We start from the raw sequence: 18,283 nt of genomic DNA, 5'->3' as shown, positions 1-18,283 counted from the left end.
TGTGTGTGTGTGATGTGAAATAATGTCACACAAAGATTGGGGGGCGGGAGGGATAGAAAATAAAGAAAATTGTGATACTTGAGTAATAATTTATAAATATTTGATTTTTGGTCAATTTGAGCCTTGGAGCGTGATTTTGAATTATCCGTACACGTCTAGTCCACTGACTCCGTAAGTATCCGTTCGACTAAGAGAGTTAAGTTTCATAAAAAATTAAAATACAAATAATTAATAAGAGTATCTTATTATTTAATTAATAATAAGTGGTATTAAGAGCAGTGATAAGGAATTATTAAGATGCTGCCTCGTAGGTACAGCGTACAACCAATAACATAGCACAGTCAGTGGCCACAGAACCAGACTTTTTCACTGATTTATTCAGAGATCACAGATCGATACACGAAGAGGTCGTTCCTGTTGATGGATATGTCGGTGGAAATGTCAGTGGATTTTTTGATAATTGTTAAATTATTAAAATCCGATCAGTCGCAATGAATTTTTTAGGATATCTCAGATATTTCCACGGTTCGAACATTATTTCTTATTGTTTTTTTTTCTTTTCTTTTCTTTTTTTTTTTTTTTTCTCCATCTTAGTCGGTAATTTATTTTATTTATTTATTTATTTTAAATCCTACATTCATTCGTTCCTCCATTTCTTCGTCTCCTGCGTTATGCCTATATATATAGTGTAAAAAAAAATTATATATATATATATATATATATATATATATATTTGTTTTTACACTTATTCTTCCTTCTTCTTTAATCCATTATAATTTTCAATCATCGGGTATATAAAAATTGACTATTTCAAGAGTTCATACAAATATTGTTCATTGTCTTGTATCAGTGGTACGAGCTCTCTCTGTTATATACTGTGTGCAAACGTTTCCTTAAATTATGAGAAAAATCCTACGTATTGAGAATATTATTTATATATATGTATATATATTTATATATACATATATCCTATGTCCTTAGTGTTATATATATATATATATATTTGTTTATTTTTTTTTCTTTCAATTTTTTTTTTTTTACTCGTACATGGATAAATATGCTGCTTGCAACATATGAAAAAAAGGGGCTGAGTAGAAAGAGAAAAAGAAAACCGACAATAACTTCTCGAAGCGTGATTCCGAGTGTCGCCGGGAACTGGATATTTAGACTAGCTGACCCCTGACAACAAAAGAACCAAAAAAAAATAAAAAATACACTCCGAGAAGAGAAATACTTCATTTGCTAGTTAAGTCTAAGCTCTGTATCATAAAAACTGTTAATTATTACTGGGTTTAGAAGCGAAAATTCATCAACTTGTTTCGTCGCGATATACTTTGAGGCATAGAGAAAAAAAAAAATTTTTTTTTTTAATTGTACAACTAAGCTCAAAAATATTTTATGCAACAGACATTCGGCCAAACTTGTTGTACTTACACACACACATATATATGTATATATATATATAATAGCTGATTGAAATTATATAGTAACGTGAATACCCTGTAAAGAGTTATAATCAATCATTATTCACTGTATCCGACGAATTTTGTTCAGAAGATTTCGCTTCGATGGCCAATTAAACGTAAGGAGGGCAGGTGAGAGTTGATATATTAGTAAGCCTAACGTATATAACCATAGTAATTCATATGTTACATATTGTATTTATATATGCTGCTAACTATATTTTAGTTTTCCTACACCGCTTACTAGCTTTTTCTATTTGGTCGTCGTGTTCGAGGTGGAGTCTACCGCGAATCTCAATAATAAAGATGGATAAAAGTAAAAACGGAAAAAAAAAAAAAAAGAAAATTACAATTTCTTAAGCATAATAATATTGTTAATAATAATAATAGTTATATTAATAATAATAATAATAATAATAATCTAATTCATTGAAAAACGCTTAAAAGCTAAAATGGCATGTGAAGTCAGATCCTATCGATTATTATCAAACCGCTAACAGCCGCAAAACTTTTTCAATAAACAGTGTACATTAACTATCATCCATCCGTCCGTCCATCGATTCTGAATATTAAAAGTTTTTCTTCCTATTAGCAGAGCATAAATTATTGGCCTAAGAACAAACAATGAGATAGATAGAAAAGGAAGGAGAAAAGAAAAAGAAGAAAAAAAATAAAAAATAAAAAAATTACAAATAAATAAACAAATCACTCAAAGTCGAGTGACACGCGATTTGAGCCATGACAATGATTCTTTTACAGCGAACATTCGTTCGTACGGAATTTTCATTAATTATCATTACTTAGTACTTTTTTTTTTTTATCGTTCTTTCTTTTTTCTTTTATCGCTCCGTTACCTTAACTTACACGAAAAACAAACGCGAACTATCTTAAAACGTCTCGTCAGACAAGACACGAGATATCACATTGCAAGTGTGTTACTTAAATTCTTAAATTATTATTATTATTATTTTCATTTCCTCGTCTTTTTTTTTTTTTTTTTCTTTTTTGTCCCAAGCGCGAATTCGAAAAATTTTATACGCCGATAAATTCAAATTTCGCCCGTGTGACGTCTGATTTGTTAAAAATACAATTGAAACAAACTTAATTCGTGTTTCACGCTCATCTTCGTTTTTTGCGATCAATTGAGACGAGGTATGAAAAAAAATCTTTTTGAAAATCATCGGTTTCAAATACTGATGTGCACTCTTCGCGATAAATTTCCATCGCGTTTTAACCATTAATTGTTAATGCATATTTGTGGTTGTATTTTTTTTTCGTTTTTTTTTTTTTTTTTTTTTTTTTTTTTTTTTTTTTTTTTTTTGTTTTTTGTTTTTTTTTTCAAATTACGCTGTATACATATACCTATATATATGATATAGCGCCGCTCGCGCTTTACTCACATGCTACCAGCACATCTTCACAACATTTAATATTCATAATAATAGCTAGGGGCAAATATAATAATAATAATAATAATAATAATAATAATAATAATAAATCATAAATCATAATAGACAATAGCGGTAATAGCTCGTAATAAATATATTAATATTAAAAATCGTATTGTTGCATTACTTATCCAAAGATGTGTGTGTATGATAATATAGATATATTTTTTCCTTACCAATTAATATGCAATATATAGATAATAGATCAATCAATAATAATAGTAATAATATAGACAATATATATATATATATATGTATACACGCACACGCACACATGTGTCATATTAATTTATTCACCTTATCCTTTTCTAAACGCGCAGAGTAATTGTAAACCTAAGCACTAGTTTACAGTATTATTATCACAACAAATATCTTCCTAAAATTCGAAGTTCAATCTTCGAAAATAAATTACTCGACTACGCCACGCGTCCCACTCTCAACGGGTTTTTTCATAAAGTTTCTTATCTTTTTTTTTTGTGGTTTATTTGTTTAGTATTGTTTCGTTTCGTTTTATTTCTATATTGGGTTTTTTTTTTCCTCCAAATATATAGGTTCTCATTTCTCTCTCTCTCTCTCTCTCTCTCTCTCTCTCTCTCTCTCTCTCTCTCTCTCTCTCTCTCTCTCTCTCTCTCTCTCTCTCTCTCTCTCTCTCTCTCTCTCTCTCTCTCTCTCTCTCTCTCTCTCTCTCTCTCTCGCTCTCTCTCGCTCTTTCACACATTAAACTTCGTCCCATCATTTGTCGCATTCTTCCTTAGGACATATATACATGTGTATATGACGTGTCCGTATACTTAGGTATGTGTGTGTGTGTGTGTGTGTGTGTGTGTGTGCGCGCGTTTGTTTGTGTGTGTGTTTGTTTGTTTGTTTGCAATTGATTGGATTTCCTTGTGTTAATTGCGTTACACAGGCGTTATCGTAAAAGCAATTCTGCGCGAATATTTTTTTGCGAAGCTAAACAACAGCTTTGTTAGTAGAAGAAAAAAGGAGTTTTTTTCTCTTTAAAATAGAAAAAAAAAGAAAAAAAAAAGAAAAAAAAAATCAAATGCGATACTGTTCGATCAATGTAAATCTGTCGCGCAAATAAGATGTATGGTATCATCACTGCTGTTGACAGGCCTGTTTATAATTCTTCATTTTAAACCATGTATAATATTATACTATACTGTATTTTTATTTTATTACTTGTTTTTTTTTTTTTTTTGTATTTTTTTGAATTTTTTTATTATTAATTTCAGTTAAATATAGTTATAGTATACTTATCTATTCGTTATTATTATACTTATGTTCATAATCGTTAGTATGTGGATTTAGTATTTTTTAATCATTAAATATTATTACCTTATATTATATATAATATATATATGTATGTATATATATATTTTTTACATTGGTTAGAACTTCTTCTTCTTCTTCTTCACAATTCATTTATTAAGTAAATCAATTTAATATAGAACGGCTCGTTATGAGCGGCGTTGTCGTGAGATTGGCTTGTCATAGTTAATATTTTTTACTTAACTTTAAAGTCACTTAAATTAAGTTTTCCCTTTTTCTCTCTCTCTCTCTCTTTCTCTCTCTCTCTCTCTCTCTCTTTCTCTCTCTCTCTCTCTCTCTCTCTCTCTCTCTCTCTCTCTCTCTCTCTCTCTCTCTCTCTCTCTCTCTCTCTCTCTCTCTCTCTCTCTCTTTCTAACACTATGTATTCTTTCATTTAAACGTATATACGATGTGTATGTATGTGTATGTGTGTGATTCCATCATTTTATTGCGCAGTATTTTTTTTTTTTTCTTTTTTTATACGTCGATCGGTCTCCGGATGGAGATTTTTACTTTTTTTTAAATAGGTTTTAATTCGCTGTTTATTGCGCGTGTCTTGAATTATCGTACTTGTCGTTTGTATTAGAACCAGTACGAGGCAAAACAGGTTCTTCGACAAACGATCAAATGACCGACACTGATTTCGTTCGACCATTTCTGCCCTTTTATATCACAAGAGGCCCGCCAATACTTTGGGGGTATTTGGCGATATAATTTTTCGATTTGAACGTATTCTTTTTAAAATTAGATTTCACTTCTCTTTTCTAGTTTAGTTTTTTATTTAAATGTTTTTGTTGTATTTTGTTTTGTTTTCTTTTTTTTTTCTTTTCTCGCTTTTAGTTTTAAACTCTATAATTAATGGTACAGAGACACATTGAACATTGGCACGACAGGTGGCATTTTAGATTTACATAAGTTTCATTTTTTTTTTTTTTTTATTTTGTTTAATTTTTTTTTTTGCTCCCCCCCCCCCCCTCCCCCCTCTTTCCTTTTAATATAATAAAATTTATGTTATTGCGATAACATTTGGTATCGTTGCGTCCTTGCTTTGTTAAAAAGCTTAACAAGCTGAGACGTCAATGCTCGTAAAGTTTTGATTAGATTGGTACAGTCTAAGTTTGATACTCGTTTTAAAACAGTTTTCACGACTGCACGAGTAATAAAATGGAACACTCTTAGACATGATCTAAGACTTAATAATTCTGTACGGATCAATACAGCAAAATTTAATAAGAGACAACCAAAAATTTTTGTCGTAGCGTACAGTAAATCCTTTTGATATATATGTTTTTATTTTTCTTTGTCCCTTTCTCCTAAAGCATTTCAAACTTTCCACTTCTACCATAATTGCCACAACAATGTATGTATCTTTCAATGACAATTTAGAACTTCATATGTTCAAATACACGTGTAAGTATATTGTAATTTTTTTTTTTTTCTTATCATCGGGGTGTTTTCCATTTAAACTGCATGCATACTTATCTCACAATCAATATCAAGAGATGATCCCTGTAACCTGTAATGACTTTTTAGGGAAGCACGAGTCTTCTCATGACGATTGAATCAAGTGTATAGACTATATTAGTCACATAACAATTAAATATCGCTCTTGTAATTGTAACATTTTTTTTGGCTGTTTCTCAATTCTTTGTTCCACCTTAATCACAAAGAATGAAGAGTTAAGTAATTCTTTGTTTTTTCTTTTCCTTTCATCATTATTGTTATTGTTTTTTTTTTCTTTTGTTTTTTTCTTTTTCCAATTTGTGTCCCTACAATGTAATTGACATTATGAGAAGACTTTCAACAGTTCCATTTAAATCCAATAAAAATGTTCTCAATTGTCACATTTCATCGGTAATATTAACATTCGCCGACTATTTTTAGTACAGATGCTTAACCAAAAATAAGATAATGTGTATGTACGTAGAATTGTTGGATAATATCTGGTCTCAAGATAAACGTATCAAAATACAACCACTAACTCCTTCGACATTCTTGGAACAAGTAGAGTAAAATTCTAGCAAAACGAGAAGGAAAAAAAAGAAAAAAGAAATGAAAGGAAAAATACAAAAGAAAATCGAAAATAGGTAATGTATGTGTATACTATATATATATGTATATATATCAATCCATATATATATATATGTATATATATATATATATATATATATATATATATATATATATATATATATATATATGTATGTATGCATGTACTTGTACGGTCACAATCGTAGTAGAAATACGAGTCGTAAAATTTATCGAAGTTACATCGTTTTATACCATTCTTTCTCAACATTCGTCATGTATTGAGTATTTCGTGTCTTATTTCGCATGATATTGGGAGCTGCCTACATGGACTCACCTCCCAAAAGATCTCCGGGCAGGTAAGAATTCAACGAGCTTGGCGTAGCTCTTTGTTGATCGCCGCTATCGATGCCTGCGTTACTCCACAATGAATTACCACCGGGTGGGGCTCCCCAAAGCTGACTTGAGCTACCGCCCCACGTGTCTGGGGGAGGACCGGCTTTGCTGGTAGTTCTGAGACCCCATCCAGAACCCGCCGTTCCAGCGGTTTGTTGCTGACCGCCGTGGCCGAGATGTTGCAACAGTGTGTGAACCTCACTGTCAGCAGGAGATTCGGCAAATATTGTCGTGTTGCCAAGAACGCAGTTGTTCAGTGCTCCTTGTGCCTAAATATATCATCAACATCGATATGGTGCCAGAAACATACGTGAACTGTGTTGTGCATAATAGATCACAAACAGCTGAATTTATTATGTGTACGATTCTTGATATTAAAATTCAAATAGCACTCGCGCAATATATGGTTACATTAATGTATAATTTAGTTAAAAAAAATAATAAACAACATACCACGGTAGTTTTTCTATACTGAATATTTTCCGAGGAAATCAAAAGATAAATATAGTACCCAATGCGCAGAATAAACATTGCAAGTACAAGGCTTCACAGTGCTCAAGTTGGGCAAGTTTAGAGGAAAGCTTTGTAAACATGGGAGGGGGGGTTACTAGAGATCTGATATTTTTTCATCGTAATGACTAAATACAGCAAAATTACATACACACTAGAGTGTCCGTTAGTTTAGTAGTTTTGCAATTTTTTCGATTGCACCACTGAAATATGTTCATATTATAGAAAACCAAACCTGTATATACATATATAAAATTTTCAAACAATATCAACACGTGCCAGGGAGGGTGATTGAAATTTTGAATATAAGATACATCGAAATTGTCGATGTTTTTTTAATTGTTTTTACTTTTCTTTTGTAAACTAAAATGAACCGATAAAATCAATTTGATGCGTAAAAACAATGTTTATATTTCCAATTGAACGTAGAGGAAAAATAATAAGGGATGAGTGGACACGTAATCCGTAAATAAAGACACTCAATCAAACCGTAAAAATTATTTTCTTGTGAATTACAACTAAGAATAAGTAGACTTTTGACATTCAGTATATATTGTTTTTTTTTTTTTTTTCATTCCTATGTCAAGATGGAAGTGTAAACATTGTTCTCAAACATCGAATTGATTTTCGAAGTCCATTTTGATTTATAAAAGAGCAAAAAAAAATTAAAAAGAAAAAAAAATAATAAAAGTAACTGACTGGCAAAAATACGGGGGTTTTAGAGGAAACCTTCAGTTTTAGTACTTATAGAGGAAGAAAGAAAAATAAAAAATGGGGCACTTTTGGAGAAATAGGGGAACCACTGTGTAACTGGCGAATATAGCCTGTGAAAAATTCGTTATGGCATTTATAGGAAACGTTTACGTAACATTATCAATTGATAACTGAGTTTAGATTATTGGAACAGTTGTACAAACAAGTAGCGTGAAATATGAAAAGAATTGGTCCAAGGTATGACATGATGATAACGCAATAGAATCAACGAGAACATACCTTGATAGCTTCATCTCTCGACGAATATTTAGCCAAAGCAATTCCGTGGTTCAAATACAGTCTGAAGTCTTGTACAGGCCCATGCTGCATGCACAATGTCTTCAGCGTAGATCCATCGATTTGTGGCGTCAGGTTTTTCAGCAAAAGCCAAGTTGAGACCCAGGCAGCGTTACCAACGGCACCGGATTGAAGACCCCATGAACTGGACGATCGATTAACTCCGGCCAAACCAACCCAACCATTACTGGCACTTGCACCGCCCTTGCTTCCTAAGCCAGGAGGAGGTCCTCGAGCTTTGCTCATCGGAGCGCCCCACAACTCAGAAGTAACAGCGGTAGGCGGTGGAGCAGATTCACCCCAGGTATTCTTAGAACTGCTCAACGAGAAAATATTAATTCAGTTACATAATGACACAATGTTCAAATTCGATGACAAGTGTGCAGCAAGCAACTGTTCTCTATTTTTCAACACATCAATAAGCCTACCTGGCAAAAACGCTGGGTGTCGTTGCTGGCGGGTTGAAACTCCAAGTCGAGTTACTCAGACTGGGGATCGACGTGTCGGCGTTAGCTGAAGGTGGCGGCGAGGTTTTGGTGGTCGATGAAAATATTGCGTCGGGATCTTTGATGGCAGCAAGCGACAAAGGCGAGCGTACCACTGATCCGGGAGTAATACTTGGATCATCCTCAATGCTCTTCATCTGATTCCCCTAAAACGTTATCAAATATAGGTGGACCCGGACAATCCTTAAGTACTAAATCCTAATCACCTATTTATCAAGTATCAAGTAGGCCTGCGATATTTATGCTCACTTTAGTTCGAATCTAGATGCTTAACAGTTTATTTAGTTTTGGAAGTCTGATATATACATATGTAATTGCTGCCAGTATTGGGAGTGGATTACCTTCCATGGCTTGCCAGGTTCAAACTCTGGTACCAGATCGGTGAAAGCAGCACCACCGGGTTGCCAGTCTTTCCCATCTGTAGAATCACTGGTACCAGCGTCTGGCCATCCGCTGTCACCAAGTCTGGAAGACCAGGTCCCGTCTCCTTGTCCTAGTAAAGGATTCATGTTAGGACTGCTGTGTGATTGAGTGAGACCACCTGGTGTAGTCGGCGGTTTGCTTGTAGTACCGGGAGCTCGTGAAAATTCATTAGTACCAAGATCGCCTTCTTTGTCCAGGGATGGTAGCTTCCACTGATTCAAACGAGACTGTTGTTGGCTCTGCAAGAGAACGAAATTTTTTTAATGACAAATTCAAAGTATCCAATGTTCCGATTTTCACAAGGTATTGTCAAATCATCACACATTTTATAAATCTTCTAACAGTAGACGGAAATTTGCCAATTAAAATACATTTTCATTTATTGATTCTTACTACTTGAGGCTCCTTGTTCATGGTCAAGTCACTGAAGGTATTTTGCAACGCAGACATAGGATCATGTACAGATGTTTTATAATAATCAGATGCTTGAGATGGCGTTGCTGGATGTTGTTGCTGCTGTTGTTGTTTCATGTACGTTGCTTGTTGAACTGCAATTTGATTTTGCAGATTGGCGATCTGTTGTTTAGTCTTAGTTATTTGTACGCTAATCTGCAGTCCCGTTTGACTGTTTCCTTTCAGCGTTAACTGCACTGAATGTTGCTGATGCAATTGTTGAAGCACTTTGATTTGCTGCAACAGCTGGTTAAGTAGGATCAAGGTCTGAGGAGCCAACGGCTGGTTCAATATCTGATGATTCAAATAGCCTTCCTGAACAGCCAATTGAATTTGTTGTACGAGCATTCGGAGTTGTTGGGTAGAGGGCTGATTTTGTGGCGTTCTTGACGTCTGGACATACAGAAAATATGAAATTTGATTTATAAAAAGGTGGGAAAAAAAAGGATAAAAAATAAAAAAATAAAATTATACTCAAATATAAATACGTCGCATTGTACTAAAAGTTTTCAATATCTATAAACAAACAATCGATCTACTTCTACGCGAGACACGTTACATGATTCAACTAAAAATATACATTATCATTTAGCGAACAGAACATATTTGTTTGACAACCTAAGCATTGCAGCAACGAGCAGCAAAATTACACGCGTCACAGAATTTATTAGAATACTAATCTTATAAGTTGATGATACAATATTTATTTCATTTTTTTTTTTCAAATATGAAAGGGGGAAAAGTTGAATCTCTGTAAAATGTATCAGTCTTACAAAATCAAGTAGTACAAACTACGAAATCAAGAAAAAATATGAGAAATAGTTACATATCGGAATCCTACAATGCAAAAACGAAACACAAAACATTCGGGATCTCCTATTAGAGTCAGTAAAATTTTTGTACATTACCAGGAATTTGAGGAAAATGGTAATTGTTACATTTCATTCGAATAAAAGCGCATATAATTTTCATGCAACACAGGCGCAATAATACGGGGACGACCGACTCACGGCACAGGCAAAAACGACAAGCAAATCTCAATCAGTTCAACGACCACAAAAACAGTCGATGTGTTTCAATATCCATCAGTTTCAAGACCTGTGGTTATCAATTTTTACTAGAACCGACCAAAAACCAAAACATCTTATCAATTCAAATTCAAAACAGATTAAAACAAAAAAAAATAAAACAAAAAAAAAAAAATATATCTACACACGCAAATTAATCATATTCATTCATCGAAACTTATCTATTACATTGGCAGTCTTTACGTTACCTATCAAAATGTAAATAAATTTTAAAAAATAAATAAATAACAATAGTTCTATGAAAAAAACTACTTTAGCGCTATGAACTTTTTGGCAGGGTTCCCAGAATTCTATGTTTTGAGTTTTTGGATCACGTAGTTCACCTGATTAAAAGGTGGCTGCGGCGCTGCCGTGACACTGGGCTGTTGTTGTTGCAACTGTACAGCTGCTTGTTGTTGCTGTTGTTGTTGGAGCTTGAGGAGACTGGCGCTGGCGACCGAACCACTCATGCCACCAGAGGCCCCCACGCTAGGCATTCCGGCCCCCTGTATTCAATACGAACACCCTATACCCCTCGCCCTTCCTAAGATCTCGCCCATCTTAACCACTATCGTCTGATAATATATACGATAAACTTTATGCAGAATCTTGATAATTAAACCAACTATATATGAAATTAGAAATGAAATCAAAAGAGAAAGCTTAATTCTCCGCGAATAGCTATGTTTTAAAGAAAAGTGTAAACTAATACCTCGGCATACATTGCGGACGGATTGTTCGATATTGAAACTTTGACGTACAAATGTTACCGCAAGACTGTCATCTTGTCATTACTTATCAAAGCTAATGTCACCGTCACCAAATGCTGAGAAAATTTTCATAAGTTATTCAATCGCCAATCAATGTTAAGTTCCAAACATTAACACCAGTTAAAATTTTTAAGTCCTCACAACCATCACATGTTACTAAACTCCACTCAACAATGTCATAGTTTAATTCTTGCCTAGCGCACGTATTCTGTAATATATTTTTGACGAAAATGTCAGTTTGTCATTTTATTTTTGTTTTTCTTTTATAACTGATTAAAGTTCAAACGAGGATCTTCGTCCTCGGATGCGTTTCTATACTCGATATTGGACAGAATAAGTGAGCCGCTCGCAAGAGTAAATGAATTTCGACTTACCGGCGGGAAAGATATCTGTTGGGCAACGTGATTAAACCTTGGCGGATATCCGGCAGCTGCAGCTGATTGACTAGCAGGATCATATCCAGTGTGACTGTCCTGACGACGCCAATGATCCTGAGGACGTACTTGAATGAGAAGTTCATGTGCTTCGTCTCTGTTCATTTCGCGGTTTCTTAAAGCAGTTTCCACGTCTTCCTTCTGCACATAACCAGGGAAATGGAATAAAATAAAACAAAATTTAATACCAATCAGTTACACGTTGAGAAATCACTCATCAAATTTCCAGCCTTGACTTACCGGCGTAGCAGATATTCGTACCTTGTACCCAAGATCACAGAGATATCTGAACTCTCTGCTATTCCAAATAACTTCTTTGGTGAGCATTTGTTTCGGTGGATGAGCCCAGCTGGTAGTCGGGTCCATTTCTGTGTCACCCCATCCTCCGGTCGGTCCCATAGGTTTTGGTTTATGACTTGTCGGGCCTCCCCATGAAGCAGGAGGATTTATCGGGGGCTCGTTCCAAGCAGAAGGTGTTTTTTGATCTTCCCAACTAGCAGTGTCGTGAGGTCCATCTCCCCAGGATCCGTTGCGACCAGCACCTCCACCGCCGCCTGTACCGCTGCCACCACCTCCGGCACCTCCTCCACCGCCACTTCCACCAGGGCCGGTTGGATGACCCCACATCGGGCCACTGACATCTGGCTTCATGCCTGGCTGTCCAGGCATTCGGTTTTGCGGCATACCAGGTGGGCAGGGCATTCCTGTATACACAAACATAGGATATTATGGTTGAAATGTAAAGTATGCTAGTCAATGAAGTTTGAAATCAAATGGCGAGATACTATAACAGGGTGTTTAGTTTCAAATACATTTTAAATTCCCCAACATTCATCTGTTGTTGTTACAGACAAATTTTTTGACTCAGGGTATATTTTGACCAGTCTTAAAGAAAAAACTCATAAGATCATAATTCAATCTTCATTGCAGGTTGAAATAGTCGACCTTTCTCAAATTTTATTTAATTTGGTCAATAAAACCATAATCACTCTTACGTCTCAAGAAAATACATCACAATATACATATATTTGTATGATAGAAAATCATACCTAGCCATTAATTCAAACCAGAAATAAGTGTTGAACACCGTAAATTAGTGTTAATTCTTGGTTATGGGCCAAACTTTACATTTCTCATCAAATTAACAAAGACTCAAGTTCAATTTATATACGTAGTTGAGTTTTAAAAATGTATTTAGTACAGTGACTAGAATATTTGCCTGAGAGCGGTCTTGACAAAAAAATTATAGTAGTTCTGCCGAAATTCCTCTGATATTTTCCTGATTTCCCAATACTGCATCAAATTGCTTGAGATTTTCCCGATTCTCTAGAAATGTACAGATACTAGACTTCTTGTTGTTAAATATTAGGCAAACTGTTTATGAAAATTATCGAATAACCACACCATGCTGACATGACGTTGTGTACAATAATAGTAAAAAAACAGGTGTAAATAGCAGTATAAAAATACCTCCACGGCCCATATTGGGTGTCGGTAGCTCCTTCCAGTGGGAAACTTTGCCACCTGGCATCGGACGTGGGTTTGGAGCTGGATTACCCCAGAGGCTAGTACCGTCGTCATAATTTGGAACATTCCTACGCTGAGTAGGCGGCGAAGGCTCTTCCCATCCAGACGGCTTTCCTGGCATCATTTCTTTGGGCGGTGGCGCTACCCACTGGTTTATACCGGATGGATTTACCATCTTTGCAGGAGGTCCCGTCGGGTGTTGATGACTCATTTGGTGATGCTGTGGTCCTGGTGGTTGTCCCCACATAGCATCGGCACTTGCGCCGTTCAGACGGCCAGAAATACCGCGCGGATCACCACGCATATCGGGCATTCGTGGGTCACGGCTCATGGGGTCCATTACTCTCATATGATCTCTTGGGTCCAAGGATATTCTATGATCTCGCGGATCACGCATTTCTCTCGGATCTACAGTTCTCAAGTCTCGAGGATCCCTGGGATCCATTCTTGGATCGCCCCAACTGGTCCCTATAGAAATAACGTCACAAGTGGCTTTGAAATAGTTCTTACTTTAATTTAAAGTGTGATTGTATTGTGTATTATGCCAAATTCTTATAATTATCATTAATTGTGGTAAACACTGAAAATGAGAATGAGTGATGGATGTAAAGGTAGTAAGTACAGGAATTAAAAAAAGAAAAAGTACGTGATTAAAAAACCAAGAGTTTCATAAGTAAACTTTATCGGGTAAATCAAAGATTTTTCACCTGCAAACATATTGCTAAAGGGATCTACAGCGGACTATTTCACAATATCACGCTTTAGAAGTGACAAAGTATTGATTCGGTCAAATATGTTTTTATTTCGCAGGAAATCGATGCACGAAATCATTCATCGTGTGGTAATTGACAATACAATCACAGATACCCAATGAAAGTAAATACATATTTTAAGAAGAAAAGATTGACTCTGTATTAACGCAAAGAAAGTGTTATTTCTCAAGAGTATTACATAGCATTAATGTTGTGAGTGGTATGATGTGCTTTACTGAGTGAATAAATTAAAATGATTACAGTGATGATTCTTATTGGAAGAAAAAAAAAAAGTTTACTCACCACCGCCGGACATCCCGCTGGACTGGTTGGCAGCAGCTCCAGGCCACTGAGCTGTACTGGGCGGATTAGGAGTCGGCGCTCCAGACCACATGTTTGAAGAATCAGCAGCATCGTCATCCTCGCCCCAAGTACCGCCAATATTTGTCGAAGGAGTGTGTCCCCATGGTGTTTTGGCTTGCTGTTGCGGAGGAGGTTGACCTCCGTTTCGTAAGTTAGCTTCCCACAACTCTGTACCATTGTTTACAGGTGGTTTCCACATGGGAACGCCATCTTTGGTCATACTTGGTTCCGGGGATGTTGGAACTTCCCAGCTCGTATCTTGGTTCACGTGTTGCTGTGGATCGAAATGCAACTTTATCAACAAATCACTTCTTCCCTTTAACTAACCAGCTATAAATGTATCAAGCAAATATTGAATAAGCTTTCTTTTAAAAACTGTCGATTAATATTGACAAAACGTATCTATTGCAAGGAAAAACAAACACATACGCAACTAGGTTGCAGACAGTGCTTAAAACGGAATGATAAAATCTTGTCAAATATTTTCGTTTAAATACTAACAGAACCCCAGCCGTCTTGACTGAATAAGGCTTCTCGCATGGTGTTCAATTGTTCTAGTTGTTGCTTTGATGAAGGATTGTTGGCAACAGCTGTTGTCGCGTTGTTTACAGTCGAAGATGTTGCACTATTAGTCGGATTGTTATTAGCGCTACTTCCTGGCTGCGTGGATTGTTGAGACGGGTTGTTGTTATTCTGAGAAGATTGACTCTGGCCAGATCCACCAGGATTGCTGGATTTTCCCTGAGGCCACTGTCCGTTATTCTGATTCCCTGACGTTGCGTTAGTTGACTGAGATGTTGTTGGTCCAGATTGCGGATTTTGAGATTGGTTCGGATTAGTTACTTTGTTCACATTACCTGATGTCAAAGAAATAGATTACGTTACACTGTTGTGGCTATATAACATTAAGATTAATCATTAATATTATAAATAATTAGATCTAGGATTTGATTCAAATCAGTGTGTCAAATTGCAGAGATTAATGTTAGTCGCAAATATTTACGGTTTCTCAATGTCGAATATAAAAAAAAAAATACATGGATAACAATAAAGCTAATAATAAAAGAGAAAAGAAACTTGTAACAAAATCAAACAATGTATCAGGAAGAATCAAAATTTCGCGAAAAATGTCAAAAATAATAACGCCGATACTTGATGTCTTACCCTCACCTGGGATGTTCTGGCCACTGGGTCCTTGATTCTGATTCTGATTGGGATTTGCGGTGACTGGTCGATTCACGTTATTACCACCCCAGTTGTTTGGTGGTCCAGTGCCTACGGGTGGATTTCCTGGTGTTCCACCCCAACCGGATTGGGCGGCGTTGTTGTTGTTGTTGTTAGGCGCCGCAGGTGGTGCTGATCCCCAGCTGGTGGCAGTTCCGGTGTTTAGTGAACTTTCTCCACCCCCGGCCAGACCAGAGATTATCGGTATGCCCCATCTTTTTTTGTATTCCAGTGAAGATTGATACATTTTGTTGCAAGAATATGGACGATTGAATAAACTTTGCAGCGCTTTTTGTAGTTGTTTACAGATAATTTCACTTTGCGCTAAGTCGCTTTTGTAAACTTTTTGATACCTAGAGAGCAGGTCACGCACTATTGCAAACAACTCTATCGTTTTTTGGACATTTGAGGTCAGCCTGTTGGTGTTTAACAGTTTGCCATTATCGTTGCAATCGTCATCGTTACGGGCAGCACAGCCATCGTGGAATGATGTCATCTGGTAATATTTTTCAGATTGTAAGATATTCTTGGGTGTGATATCGTTGTCGTTGTCATCATCATAGTCATCATCATAATCTTCATTATCGTTATCATGTTCATCGTTCTTCAATGTGTTTGACAAACCAATGTCGTTTTCGTAAGATTCCTCGTTAAGGGAGACGAAGTCATTAGCATTTTGGTCATGGTTTGATGAATTTCTATTACTTGTAGTTGATTCCTGGTCATATTTAAGGTAACTTGATTTCAACAGTACAGTTTTATCATCAACTTTTGAGTGTTTCTCCACTTGAGAGGCAGGTACAGTGTTAGTTTGGGATGCGACGGTGGCTGGTTGGCATTTAAGCGTCATCGTAGGCTCGCAGGTAGTCAGTGTAGGAATGTTAACAGCCGACAGAACGTGCATTTTTTCGTCAGATTTGTTTAGTCGAGTAGCATGAGACGTTTCAGACTTATCACTAAACCTAACACTTAGCGTAGACTTAGATACAGACTTAAGGTTAAAGTTAAACTTATCGTCGATCTTAGCAGACACTTGATAATTATCATCCTTAAAGCTAGCGTGTAGAGGCTTGTTAGACTTATTGTTATCCTGAAATGAAAGAGCACCAACAGTAAACATTGTTGCTTGGGTATAGCTAATACCATCATTTTGAAACCCTAGCCTATAATTAGTAGTCATAGTACAACTAGTCTTGTAGCACACAGCGACGTTAACAATGTCTTCGATAACATCTGGATTATTGTTATTAATATTCATTTCTTCTCCAATAACAATATTGTTATTATTACTACCGTTAACATAAACCTTACATTCTATCATTAATGGAACACATATGCGTTGCATCAGCTCGTTCACAGTAGCGTGTCGAGAAGGTTGAACTTTCGTAAGATTTTCATCGGTCAAAGATCGCAGCAGAGAGGTGGATTCGTTTGTCGAAACGATAAGCGAATTGGAAGAACAGGTGGCGAAATTCTGAGCTTGTGCGAGGGACAACAACTCTAATGTAGCGGTATTGTCAAAATGCAGTTTTAAAAGTTTTGTGACAAAGTTTGGTCGATTGAACCAAATATCTAGAACGTCAAGATCATTTTGAGAATCCTGGAGACGATGATCTTCGTAAAACAGACGGCCATCTGAGTATAAGATCACAAGTTTAACATTTTGAAGATCATTTTGGGTCCATTTTCTGCACGCTCCATCATGCTTGGTAACAGGAGAGTACTTAACAGCTAGTAATTTCACACTTTCCCATCGGCTTGAAGAATTATTTTTCAATCGAAAATTTTCGAGAGCTGTGTCTTCTCTGACACCGCCGCTTTCGGAGAGCAGATAGTAATCTCCGTCGCGGGTTGAGCTGAGCAATATCACAGATTTGGAGTAATTATTATTACTTATGAACCTAAGATTAGCCTTAAGGTTATTGTTTTCGCCCTTATCAAGGCGGGACCCTAGTAAGGAGTAATTCTCGACAACGGACGATTCGTGCGACAGCCACGGGGGGCAATCAGACTTGGGTATCCTAACTAGGCTAGGCTCCCCCGCAGATTGACGTACTTCGCCCCTTGTCACCTTTAACTTTAGACTTAGTTGTAGTACCCTAATGCTTAGATCACTAAAGCTATCCTTATTATCACTTAAGAGCTTAGAAATAGACTTAGAGTTATCGGCGGAGCTTCCCAGCTGCCCAGGCGAACCCGGTTTGTTTTGCTTTCTGTATTTGTGATGATTATGTTCTGCATTGTTGTGGTTATTTATTTTATTATTATCGTAGATTAGAAGGTGATTTGTTGGATTTTTTGTGATTGCTGACGCCACTGACTGGCAGGCCTTGCCTTCAGCCGCTGAGCCAAGCTCACCTGAAATTGTGGGAAAATAAAAGGATTCTATATACCTTCTCGGCAAATGTCTCATCTACTAAAAGTAAGACCCTAATTATCCGTAAACTATCTACACTTCTTCCCAGCCAATCAATCATCCTACAGAAATCAAGGTTGCTGCGATTTTTATATGTTACACAAATCCCTGACTTTTTCTAGTTCACCAGGTTTACAATTTT

At 36.2% G+C, this 18,283-nt stretch overlaps 1 protein-coding gene across 10 annotated transcripts in view; it reads right to left on the bottom strand.

Annotated features, from left to right (window-relative positions):
• The window catches only part of LOC107218111 (trinucleotide repeat-containing gene 6C protein), a 47,313-nt gene that overhangs the window by 20,340 nt on the left and 8,690 nt on the right, over positions 1 to 18,283 (bottom strand). For 4 of the 10 annotated variants that reach the window (XM_046731723.1, XM_046731725.1, XM_046731724.1 and 1 more), the window contains exons 5-16: positions 15,666 to 18,083; positions 15,003 to 15,358; positions 14,442 to 14,775; positions 13,330 to 13,854; positions 12,100 to 12,563; positions 11,800 to 12,000; positions 11,000 to 11,161; positions 9,529 to 9,981; positions 9,054 to 9,374; positions 8,635 to 8,858; positions 8,150 to 8,522; positions 6,588 to 6,915 (exon numbers count right to left, since the gene is read on the bottom strand). In XM_046731723.1, the coding sequence (XP_046587679.1) occupies positions 6,588 to 6,915; positions 8,150 to 8,522; positions 8,635 to 8,858; positions 9,054 to 9,374; positions 9,529 to 9,981; positions 11,000 to 11,161; positions 11,800 to 12,000; positions 12,100 to 12,563; positions 13,330 to 13,854; positions 14,442 to 14,775; positions 15,003 to 15,358; positions 15,666 to 18,083 (6,159 nt within the window). Of the gene's footprint in view, positions 1 to 6,376; positions 6,916 to 8,149; positions 8,523 to 8,634; positions 8,859 to 9,053; positions 9,375 to 9,528; positions 9,982 to 10,999; positions 11,162 to 11,799; positions 12,001 to 12,099; positions 12,564 to 13,329; positions 13,855 to 14,441; positions 14,776 to 15,002; positions 15,359 to 15,665; positions 18,084 to 18,283 lie in introns of those variants that run through there. The other 6 variants (XM_046731730.1, XM_046731729.1, XM_046731728.1 and 3 more) reach the window with 6 other exon arrangements.

Source organism: Neodiprion lecontei, chromosome 2 (assembly GCF_021901455.1).
Source record: "Neodiprion lecontei isolate iyNeoLeco1 chromosome 2, iyNeoLeco1.1, whole genome shotgun sequence".
NCBI lineage: Eukaryota > Metazoa > Arthropoda > Insecta > Hymenoptera > Diprionidae > Neodiprion > Neodiprion lecontei.
This window is presented reverse-complemented; position numbering and strand designations above follow the sequence as displayed.